Source organism: Saccoglossus kowalevskii, chromosome 3 (genome assembly GCF_978046115.1).
Source record: "Saccoglossus kowalevskii chromosome 3, keSacKowa6.1, whole genome shotgun sequence".
NCBI classification, from domain to species: domain Eukaryota; kingdom Metazoa; phylum Hemichordata; class Enteropneusta; family Harrimaniidae; genus Saccoglossus; species Saccoglossus kowalevskii.
The window spans coordinates 46,514,122-46,526,789 of NC_140643.1; the positions used below are offsets into that span (position 1 = coordinate 46,514,122).

Below are 12,668 nucleotides of genomic sequence, written 5' to 3' on the forward strand. Positions count from 1 at the left end.
TGTTTATGTACATACTTAATTTATACTCTATTTATGTTTGATCTTAATTATTGCAATCCTATTAATTGATATAATTAATCCCTGACACCTGGTCAGCGCAATGTATTGTTTGGCGGCACCTTTCATGTACGCTATATATTTCGTGACTAGTTCCAGTTCTTTCAACCATCAATCGAACGTTTCTCCGTGATATCGTCTTTCCCGACCTATGTATTTCCCCCACCACAACTATTTCACCCGTAATATGCAAATAACAGTGAATAAACACTGTGTAATGATTCATTTGCAATTAACATTGCATTAAACTGAATTATGTTGGTTGGCAAGTGAGCACGGCTGATATAATATTTACATGTGGTATATTGGGAAAAATCGAGCTTTTCTACACTGAATATAAAATAACTTTTTAACTACTAGTTTCAAACTATTCCGAAACTTCAAGCGTCTAAATATGCAAATTCAACATATCCTAATATCGTTTATTTCACAGCAAACTGAATCGTATTCTTTTGCGGCCAGATTGAGCTAACGACACTGGAAATATAGGCAAAATAAACCCATTATATATATGACAAAAGCAATACTTTGAGAAACGATCTATAAATAGATCTTGATTACAATTAAATATTCAAAATGTGCCCTAGGAATAGAGCTGTTTTTGCGCAGATATGTTATAGTAGAGTTTTGCAATACTCGCCACGTTTATAGACAACCCGTTTACTCATTCAAATTAATGTTTAAAAAAGAAATACACCAGATGGTCGTAATATTGAACCTTCAACGAAGGTTAAGCTACCAAATAACATGTGATGGATTCATGCACTATGACTGGATCATCCGACGTGATATACGCGAGCTATATTTTACTGTGAACACGCGCACAAACACACATATGGTACATGCTTGTCATTGGCGAATGCTGCTGGCATTTCAACGATGTATATGACCTCGTTGGTTTGAAACCGCATGCCGGTCGATACTTAGCTCCGAGCGACTTACGTTACTAGTAAAAGAAACACAACGGAGCGTGCGGGCAACGTGACGGCATGATGTCCCAGTTGTATGACGTTCACACGATAGCCTAAATCGGAACGTTCTATCTCGACCAATTTAAAAGAAAATGGAAAAAAACATAATATTTTCAAACTGGCAACGACGAGTGTTTATATGACAAAAAATATAAATAAATGTGACAAGGTAAAACACAGAAAAAATGCGAGCGTATGGCACGAGTAATGGATCCCATGATGACAATATAATAACGCATTTAATCTATACGTATATCATGAGACACTTTTTTATATATTTGTGTAAGTATAAAAATCCGGCAGAATAAGTTCAATTATACAGACGTTCATCAATGATCCAATGTATGTACATATTTGGCTTTAAGTACGTTCATATGACTATGTCAATGAAAGTAACAAGAAGTCACAAATGGCCCAAAAAGGATTTATTAAAATCTGTTTAGTTGCTATATACTATGTATTAGAGACGCGCCCATATACACCAGCTTGGAATATGAATGGTTTCAATGGGCGTGGTTATGCTTGCTAGTGGCAAAGAACATTTTATATGCATGATATGCCAATAGCCAAGATGATACTCTGCAAAAACCGTGTCTGAACCTTGTTGTACTTACTAATGGAATGCCCAACGAACCCTCGTCACAGATGTATCGAATTGAGTAACAATTCATATAATTGTTTCTTGGAATCCCGTTTATGCATATTAATGAGGTCAACTAACACAATTTTTGTCGACACACATTTATAAATATATATAATAAACATGAAGTTATGGACAATCCTTCCAAAGATCAAAATAACAGCAAACTAACTTAATAAATTAATTATGCAAGTAAGAAAATCAAATTAATTGAAATATTTAAATATATAAATAGTGGTTTGGTTGTCGAAAGGGTCCTGTCATTACATAACACTGTTATAGTTAAGTATGTATACCAACAAGACAAAGTAGAGCACACCCACACAATTGATCGTATTCAAGCGATAACACAGCAATGTGGTTAAACGCGCTCAAAATATCAAATACCAAAATCATTGGATTAGTAGTTTGCAAGTCACAAAATAGCATTTTTGTTAAATATTTGCTTAAATTATTAATGATGTCGTCACGTCACATTTGAAGGAGGTTCACTTAAGGTAGAGATGTTTACCTGACAGGTATTTTAATTAGTTAATTAGGAAACCAAGATGACCTTCCTTGTCCACAAAACTATTTATTTTCGGAAAGCTTATTGTATGAATTTTTAAATTTTGTTATGGACACTAGTTTGAAATATGGGCAAAAATGTGCTTTTTTGGTCAAAAGTGATTAAAAAAAAATAGCTTCTAAACCATGCTTCTGTTTCCTGTCAAAATTGGTTTATGGGTACATCTGTTCACTATGAAGAAAGTGCCGTCTTGAAAACTGTCTACCAGTTGTCTCTTTTGCAAGGCGGCAGCTCAAATTTCACTACTTTAAGTTTATGCATAAATTAACACCCAGGCTAGTTGTCTGTACGATTGTTGAACACTGTTCAACCAAAAACAATGCACGAAGGCGTTTTGAAGATAAACACATTGTCAATCATTTGTGAAAATTTCAAAACAAAAATCGTCTAGGGGCTATTTTTTCTGGGATGTGCACTCAAAAGAAGCTGAGATAATTGCTAATTTGCATAACAATTCACTCAGTAAGAAGTTTGCTAATGCTCATAATTGAAATGGCTGTAACAGTTCCAAATTTAAATGTATTATTGTTTTGTTAAAAGTTAAATATAGTGCATAATATGGAGATCCTGTCATTTCTTTTTTTTACCATGTTTGTTTTTTATTATTAATGTACAGCCTTGCTAAATCTTGCTAAGCATTCAAAAAAAGAGAATGTATGCACCCGTTATCTATATTTTAAAATCACTTTTGAGTATGTTCAAATATTCACAATTGTACAACATTTTAAAAGTCTATAGCCAAGACTGTTCGGATAATAAAAAGCAAAAAAAAAAAAAAAATTACTCCCAATTACCCACGAACCTTAAGGCTGACAATTTTCAAGAAGAACACAAAATATTTATTATAACTTATTTTGCATATTTCCAGAGTACATGATCGCTATATATAGGCCAGATGGGTTACTTAGTTCTCAAAGTATGATGTTATTTCAATTTACTCCTTAACTCTGTGAAGAATTTGTTTTGATTGAATGTTGTCACTAATATAGGGTGTACTTATATATTATTTAAAATGTTTAAAATATTGCAGTACAGAAAATATTCAAATACAGAGTACATTGAGCAGTATATAGAGGTAGTACCAAGCAGATTGGCTCCAAGCAACGTGCCCATTAGCCAGGTGGCATAACCTGGGGTAGTAAATACCAGGGGACCCACTTTCTGCTGGACCCATTTGGTGCTTGTCAGTGTGCTACAACTGTATTCACCCTAACTAGCAGCCATGTGAAAACCATGTTCTTTCTGAGTCAGCAAAAATGTTTGCCCCCCACCGTGGAGCTAGGACACACAAATGCCATGGCTCTAACAAGTCTAGTTAGTTCTAGTGGTCGGAAAACAGAACAGCAAGCAATGGTCAAGCTGTGGTTGGGAGTTGTTGTACTGCCTGCTCTGGCATTCCGAACTAGCTGGAAAACATATACCCAATATAGGTAGGATAGTATGGTTATACTGCAAAGATTTGGGAAATTCATGATATTAAAATTAAAATCATCTCTTTTATCATATACAGTGGTATAAAGCTGGCACAGATCTAAGTATGGAGCAGAGAAAGCAGATTCATTAGTTTCCTTAATTTCAATTTCAACTGGATACATGGAATATAATTACAAAATTAGGAATTGTTGATGGAAAGTACATCATCAATTTTCTTTTAAATGCTAATTTCTGTAAAAATTCAGATTCATCTGAATAAAAAAATCAATCATCCAGCAATGGAACACAGTCACTATTTCCCATTAGAATGCTAATACATTTCCTCGTTCAAAAATATATTATTCGATGCTGCTAATTAAGAAATTCTAGTATACTGATAACGTCATCTGCAGCTTAGAAAGCGTTTGCATCAGTCGTGTTCTTAATGTTTTTGTGGCAACTAGATTTTTATCAAAATATGCCTGATGGATAAAGTTTTTTATATGTAGCTGTAATGTATAGTGGTATACAGGGTCGACAAGTGTTAATTGAACAGTAAACTTGATTTAATTTATCAAAACAAATCTTGGATATATGGACATAGAGTTAGTTATATTCAGGAATGAATTTTGATTACCAAGAATTTAATGTTTAATGCTAAATGTTTGTAAGTGGAATTATTATGATTACCAGTAAGCCCAAGTTATTTAATAGGATACTACGATTTACAAACAAGCACTATATTATTGCAAGCTTTGTTTGCAGGAACATAGACTCATAGAGGTCAGACCACAATACAGGAGATAAATACAGACTTCGTCTTCGGCAGATGCATGGTTCAAGTCTGTAATTCTGACATTATCATTATCATATCCCTGAAAACCACTCTGATAATGTATGTAAGCTTTCTCTTATCTGGTCATTGTCTGGCATCTTCAACAGAGTTCATAATGATTTTAAAATTGTGACTGCAGTTGAGATAATGAAGTTCTCGGATCTTGGTTCCACATGATATAATCTTTAAAAAATTCAAGTGTGTGTCTATTGTAACAGCATCGATTTGAACATGAAGCAAAACAAATTATGATAAACTTAGTGAGCGGAGGGGGGGGGGCACTAACTGCTTGCGTCAGCAATCTTTAGCTGTAGAAATCAATTGTCATTTTTGTTGTGTTATGCTGTAAAAGATAGTACTATCATTACTGTAACAGTTGTCCCGATTGTTTCATTTTGTTTGAATAGTTTATTTCAAATTCAAAGTTGTGTTTTAATTTCAAACTACGTAATAACAAGTATAACTTGCAATGTTGTATCATATTAAATTTAGATGCAGTCGCCCACAGTTATAGTCTCAAAATCTTATGGATGAATTCTCATGATAGTTTCAAGTGAGGTCGCCTCTGATCAATCGACTAGATTTCGGTTCATATCCAGATATGGATATAACGATTTGGGAAATAGTTTCTCATTCATAAAAAAAAAAAAAAAATAATGAACAGATTTTCACGAAATGTCCAGGAAAGTTGTCCTTGATACGCGGGTGGGGCAATCCATTACATCTTACACAATTACCGATTGATTGTATTTTGCAAGAGATATTTGGATATGGTTGCCGGGCAATATTTAAAAATAGTTATATAGGGGTTCTCAGGTATTTTCGGAAAGGGTACCTTTCAGCAAGAGGGTGGTTGAGATCTTGATCTTATTGCCATGGAAACAAAAATGTTTCAATCATCGGTTGCCAAATACCAACAATTGTTTTTTTTGTTATAAATCTCCAGTTTTCCTTTAAACATAAAGCAAGCGGTTATATTTTAAAAAAGTTCTGGATCCAGTTGCTTCTAAGAACTGTTGTTTTAAGGATTCCTGACTATTGCTAGATAGAGGTCATTTTCTGAATCCTTGAATGAAAAAAACAGACTATCGAAGAGTAAATTTGTTTTATTTTTTCGAATAAATATAAATAAAGCTTTTTAGGTGAGTAGGATATAACGTTTGGTTCTTCAGTTAACCAAACATAAAAAGTTGTTGAAGTGTTATCTTTTTGAAAAAGCCTTGATTATATTGAAAACATATTAGTTTCAGCAATGTCACATGGAAGCAAAATATACTTTACACAAATAAATCACCAGCATAGACCAATTTCACGTGCACTTGTGCACTCTATATCCGGTATGGTATGCGCGATCATGTAAAATGCCGCAGCTTGTGAAACGAGTAGTATACAATGTGAACATTCCACAGAAATGACATAGTTACATTTATTCAACTGAAAAACCCAAACACTTAGGGACAATGTCTAATATCATTCCCCAGCACAGAGTATGCCTAAGCGTGTAGTTAAAGTCACTATAAAACTAACCGTATGATTTGTAAAGGAAATGTACAGTATTGTTTCTGAAGATTCCGCCATCGCTTTCATATGCTTGTATAAGTATGCAAATCCGGGAAAATGTCAAATTTTAGGCAAGATGTGGAGTGCGATCCGGATGCGAATGCATAGTCTCTGTTAGAAAAATGATTTCTGAATGTCGCACATGCGATTGCGGCCATAACAGAAGATTGGGTACAAGCGCGACTGATGATATTCTTTCAGAAACTAATTTTGTACACCGAAGCCTCCATTACTACTATATTTCATATTTTAAGTTAAAGAAATCTACGCGAAGTTATCGCTCCGACATTTTAACGAGAATTGAGGGAGAGCCACCTCTCGTGTCAGCACAATGACGGGAAAATCATTTTGAAATGAAACCATATAATAACATGAGTACTTTGCTATCGATGGCCCAAGGATAGGCACACAGCGTTAAACGAGCGCTAAGCAATGCAGTTGTAATGACTACAATGAAGTTGTTGTCACGATTTTTGTACAGAACTAGCACAACGGAGCAATTATAAAATGTACTGATAATAAAGGATGTAATGAGGCACAGAATGACAGATTTTAGTTTAAATATTAATTATATTGATGTAAATATCATATTAACACACATACAAATGCCAGTCAAGGTAATCGGTGTACATGTATTGATGGTACAAATGAACCATGCCTAGCATCAGATGCAGTGGTAACAGCTGTTGATTACCTATGTATCACACAGACATGTACGCATTATCAATATCCTAAAAAACATTGACATAAGATATATATATGATGTTCATTTCTACGTTCTTGACATCAAAATTTTCGAATATATTCCACGATTGCGAACATGCTTTATCAAGCATCAGCATACAGTTAAAACGGGGCATGTGACAGTCGTTTCCTGATGACGACACTGCCACCGACGTCACTCACACGCCATGTTGTATTCAGTTCAGGAATCACCCGGAGAGAGACAAATAACCGGAACGGTAAACACTGAAACACAATTAGAAATATATGACTTGACGCACTCAAAAAACCAATACACATAGAAATCCAATACGTATACATGTAAATGGGACTGACAATTGGAGTTAGTGTCATTTCATTTCTCACTTCGATTTTCTTCAACCAAGATTATAAACGCCACAGAGCAATTCCATTCTGTCGCCGGTAAATTCAAAACACGGCCCCATGGCACTTTTTTTTAAATGAAAGTGGAAAAGTCAATCTCAGTACAGAATTACTTACCTGAATTATTCGTGTAATTGATATATCAAATTAATCACAAAGGCAGCCTTTAATAGGCAATTGCTAATGGATCAAATCTGAAATTCATTGCCATAAAAAGTAAACCTGCCTTGTATTACCTATACAAGATTAATTAGTTTGTTTTTAGAACGCTAATACTTCTGTGAATACATCAACGTGACGTAGTGTTTTCTCAATGAGCATCTGTGATTTGTTTTCACGGGCAGCGTGGTGACGTTATTCAAGGAATGGATGTTATGCCACTAACGTAGTGAGAACAATAACATAGGAACCTGTAATGCTCATTGTTCTGGGAAATTGTACACACGCGATAGCTTTTTCATCAATTTATCCCAAAGTTCTTTTATAATTTACGAAACATGTAAGAGCTGAGTGCACATAAAACAAACATCTGTGTATAGATATGTCAGAATAAAACAATTTAACAATGAGCACTCCAGTTAAACGTCATCATAAATGATTGGAAGGGGTTACACTACAGACAAAATCTGCATATGGCGCAACGTTCGACAGACTTACTGAGTGGTGTCGATCATACATGAAAGACCCATGCATACAACCTAAAAAGTCTCAGTTATTCGTCATTGTTCTAAACACGGAAAACCACGCGACCCTAATACGATACAATACGCGCGGTGCTGCCTGGGAAATCCTATCTTGAATACACCATTATCGAAAGAGCTTATCCGGTCATGGTGTCACTCAAACGTAATAGTCATGCAGTCGATCGGCTCTGAGAAAATATGCACAGTGGGCAATATATTCAATGATACAGTGACGCCGTTCTGAACGTTCTTAACCAAGATCATACGATCTGCAGTAACTACTCCCGTCTCACGAGGTAAGACGACACATTTGTTAAAATTATATAACTGTATGATGTTGTATCAAGGGCGAATACAATGTGGATATACATTTTCCGTACATGTATTAACAATGTGTGAAATTGACAAATATATTGTAGATTTTAACACAATGTTTTCACATAGTGATCTCCATTTTTGTTCATTCAAGATTAATTAGTTTCACTTGGGCTTTAGATGACAACAGTTTTTATGACTGACAACATCGTAATACTTCGCCGAGTGAAAACACCAAATGCTACGTTTACAAACAAACAGATGGGACAGTCAATAGATGAAATCAGTTACTGTCTTAATAGAAGATAACCAACATACACATAATTATAATAACATTTAACACTATTGGAACACTGGGTTGTCAAAAAGTGGATATCCACTTAAGGTGTCCTATCACGGATCGCACATTTCGTACAAAACATCAGGCTATATGATTCGTTTTGATATATATCCCACCCGAATTATATAATTGTTTTTCTTTTTCAATATCGGCGAAACAATTGTTATCATTAAATAGTGAAAACGCAAATCAGCCAATTAATATGCATCGAGAAATCAACTAGTGTCTAAACCCGGTGTACATTACTATCACGATTTGGTATTTGCCTTTGCAACACTAATCACGTGATCATATGTTGTCAGTTGACAATTTTATTTTATGCAAATTAATGATAATAATATAGTATATGACGACGTAATTGATGTATTGTAATTGGTAAGAACGTGCATATGAGTTGAGAGAGTGAAACGAATATTATAATGAATGGCTAAACTGAGTATTGATACGAAAAAAGTAGCATAATATTGATGGAGTGGGCCAACATGTATTCTCCTGCTGTGAGGCAATTACACAAGTCAAACTAAGAACGTGAAATAATCAATAATACAATATGTAATAATTATTTTCCCATTAGAATCTCGCGTAGTTTGTCCAAATGCTGACCCCCTAATTCTACTCAGGAAGTCAGTCTGACGCAATTATCTCTTGTGGATTTAAGTGACAAATTAGGAAAAGGGTTTATTAAATACCATTATGGTTCAGTATAAAGGACGTGTGAAGAGAAATTATCAGTATGGAGTACATGTAACGTTGTAATCAAAGGCATATGGTACCTGTCATGAATGGATGTTATATATATTATACAATCGACTATATTTTAACTTTGTGTTACAGCGTTTGTACACATTACCGTACAAAATTATTCATCTGGTCTTAACGGAATAATTTAGTGACTTTAAATTGACGAATACAATGTGATATGTTTGGTGGTAGACAATGAATAAACAAGGAAGTAAAATTACATATTCCTGTTAGTCATTTCAAACCGTACAGGAAGCCCAAGCAATGTTTTGCTGATCAATTGAGTTAAAATTCAAATACTGAACCATAACTTAATATATGTACAGTGACATATCTCACCTAATACTCGTAAATTATATATTGTGTTAGTAATATAGGAAAGTATGTGCGCTAAGTACTTGGACTTGGACGAGTTGCTACGAGCGTGGTCATTGTTATAAATATATATACATAAATATAAATTTGTTTAAAGCAAGCACCAAAGTTTGTGTTTAACAACATATACACGAAAATACAACATAAACTGTCTAAAAATTTGAGTACCTACTTCAAAATAAGATAAACGTAAATTCTCTAGACTGAGGCACTTCACTTTAAGGTCAGAATACTACAAGGTAGTATTACGTAATAATTACCCCAGTACCGATACCCCATCTAAGAGGGCCCACCATGTATATTCCATTTTTAGCAGGCATAGTGTGCTTTGATTTGATTTTCTCTTCCATCTTGTACAAGGACACAAAAACAAAGGTGAACAAACTACGGTATAGTTGAAATCGTCTGATGTATCACAGGACAACCCAAAAACCATTCATCTACGAAACGATGAGCATCTGTCAGTCTACTATCCCAAAATTTACGTACTTTTATTTTGATATATTGTGACTGTCAAATTATTTAAATTCGGTAACTGATTAGTTGAAAATTAAAGTACAGAGGTTTTACAAATACAAATATGCAAGAAATGTTGTCTCTTTAAAATTAATTGATTTAAGAGGACTGTATCAACAACAATATTTAAAGCAATAATTTCCCTTTTTAACAGTGTCAAACAATAAATAAAGGTTTCAAATTTTGAATAAGATTGATAACAACTTCTATAGTGCCCATAGGTTGGTTGTTAATAAAGACACCGAACAATACAGAAATTTTACCGGATATGAGTACGGGCAAGAAAGTAATGAATTCCCCGAAGCGTCATATTGATTTCAAAGTTACCATGTCATATATGATTGGGTCATCACTTAACATTGCTATAATGCTGCAATTAGGGATCCACATTGCACGTGTACTCTGCAATGACGGTACTCACCAGTAATTCAACGCACATGCAATTTGCATGTGCGTTGACGCATGCATGTGCATTCTAGGAATGGTGTGATCTAAGCGATCAACGATTTGTTCGTCTCCACTAGAAAGCACTCAATAACATAAACTTATATTGTCATTATTACTTGCAGTCAGCTGTATCATTTGTTGAGGTATATGGATATATATTTTACACAAGCCATTTATTTGATGAATCACCAGAGGTGGCACATTTTAGCGGCAGAAAAGCAAGCGAAACGCGGGAAAAATACGATGATGGCACAAGCATGTCTGCCTCAGCAAATGATATTAACCCGACTAACAATATAAACATACGTCTTGGCTTACATCATGGCCACAAACAAAATGAAATTGGGAATAACATATCTGTTACCATTGACACAGTCCAGAACACAACCACTGACACAGTCCAGTATAGAACCATTGACACAGTCCAGTACACAACCACTGACATAGTCCAGTACACAACCACTGACACAGTCCAGTACACAACCACTGACATAGTCCAGTACACAACCATTGACACAGTCCAGTACACAACCATTGACATAGTCCAGTATACAACCATTGACACAGTCTAGTATACAACCATTGACACAGTCCAGTATACAACCATCGACACAGTCCAGTATACAACCATTGACACAGTCCAGTACACAACCATTGACACAGTCCAGTACACAGCCATTGACACAGTCCAGTATACAACCATTGACACAGTCCAGTACACAGCCATTGACACAGTCCAGTATACAACCACTGACACAGTCTTGTACACAACCATCAACACAGTCCAGTACACAACCATTGACACAGTCCAGTACACAACCACTGACACAGTCCAGTACACAACCATTGACACAGTCCAGTACACAGCCATTGACACAGTCCAGGATACAACCACTGACACAGTCTAGTACACAACCATTGACAAAGTCTAGTACACAACCATCGACACAGTCCAGTACACAACCACTGACACAGTCCAGTACACAACCACTGACACAGTCCAGTACACAACCATTGACACAGTCCAGTACACAACCATTGACACAGTCCATTGACACAGTCCAGTACACAACCATTGACACAGTCCAGTATACAACCATTGACACAGTCCAGTATACAACCATTGACACAGTCCAGTACACAACCATCGACACAGTCCAGTACACAACCATTGACACAGTCCAGTACACAGCCATTGACACAGTCCAGTATACAACCACTGACACAGTCTCGTACACAACCATTGACACAGTCCAGTACACAGCCATTGACACAGTCCAGTATACAATCATTGACACAGTCTAGTACACAACCATCGACACAGTCCAGTACACAACCATTGACACAGTCCAGTACACAACCACTGACACAGTCCAGTACACAACCATTGACACAGTCCAGTACACAACCATTGAAACAGTCCAGTATACAACCACTGACACAGTCTAGTATAGAACCATTGACACAGTCTAGTACACAACTATTGACAAAGTCTAGTACACAACCATCGACACAGTCCAGTACACAACCATTGACACAGTCCAGTACACAACCACTGACGCAGTCCAGTACACAACCATTGACACAGTCCAGTACACAGCCATTGACACAGTCCAGTATACAACCACTGACACAGTCCAGTATAGAACCATTGACACAGTCCAGTACACAACCACTGACACAGTCCAGTATAGAACCATTGACACAGTCCAGTACACAACCACTGACATAGTCCAGTACACAACCATTGACACAGTCCAGTACACAACCATTGACATAGTCCAGTATACAACCATTGACACAGTCTAGTATACAACCATTGACACAGTCCAGTATACAACCATCGAAACAGTCCAGTATACAACCATTGACACATTCCAGTACACAACCAATGACACAGTCCAGTACACAGCCATTGACACAGTCCAGTATACAACCACTGACACAGTCTAGTACACAACCATCAACACAGTCCAGTACACAACCATTGACACAGTCCAGTACACAACCACTGACACAGTCCAGTACACAACCATTGACACAGTCCAGTACACAGCCATTGACACAGTCCAGTACACAACCATTGACACAGTCCAGTAC

General features: G+C 36.0%; 2 protein-coding genes across 4 annotated transcripts in view; one reads left to right on the forward strand and one right to left on the reverse strand.

Moving 5' to 3' along the window:
* LOC102808288 (growth hormone secretagogue receptor type 1-like) overlaps nt 1-12,668 on the forward strand; it is a 62,547-nt gene that overhangs the window by 8,237 nt on the left and 41,642 nt on the right. Inside the window, exon 1 of one of the 3 annotated variants that reach the window (XM_085497273.1) lies at nt 8,027-8,130. The exons of the other annotated variants lie outside the window; for them this stretch is intronic. The gene's annotated coding sequence lies outside the window, so the exon portion shown is untranslated. Of the gene's footprint in view, nt 1-8,026; nt 8,131-12,668 lie in introns of those variants that run through there. 3 annotated transcript variants of the gene reach the window in all.
* LOC102804719 (ER degradation-enhancing alpha-mannosidase-like protein 1) overlaps nt 6,595-12,668 on the reverse strand; it is a 388,700-nt gene continuing 382,626 nt past the window's right edge. The window contains exon 4 of the mRNA XM_085497277.1: nt 6,595-7,013. Within this exon, the coding sequence (XP_085353403.1) occupies nt 6,977-7,013 (37 nt within the window). The 3' untranslated portion in view covers nt 6,595-6,976. The remainder of the gene's footprint in view (nt 7,014-12,668) is intronic.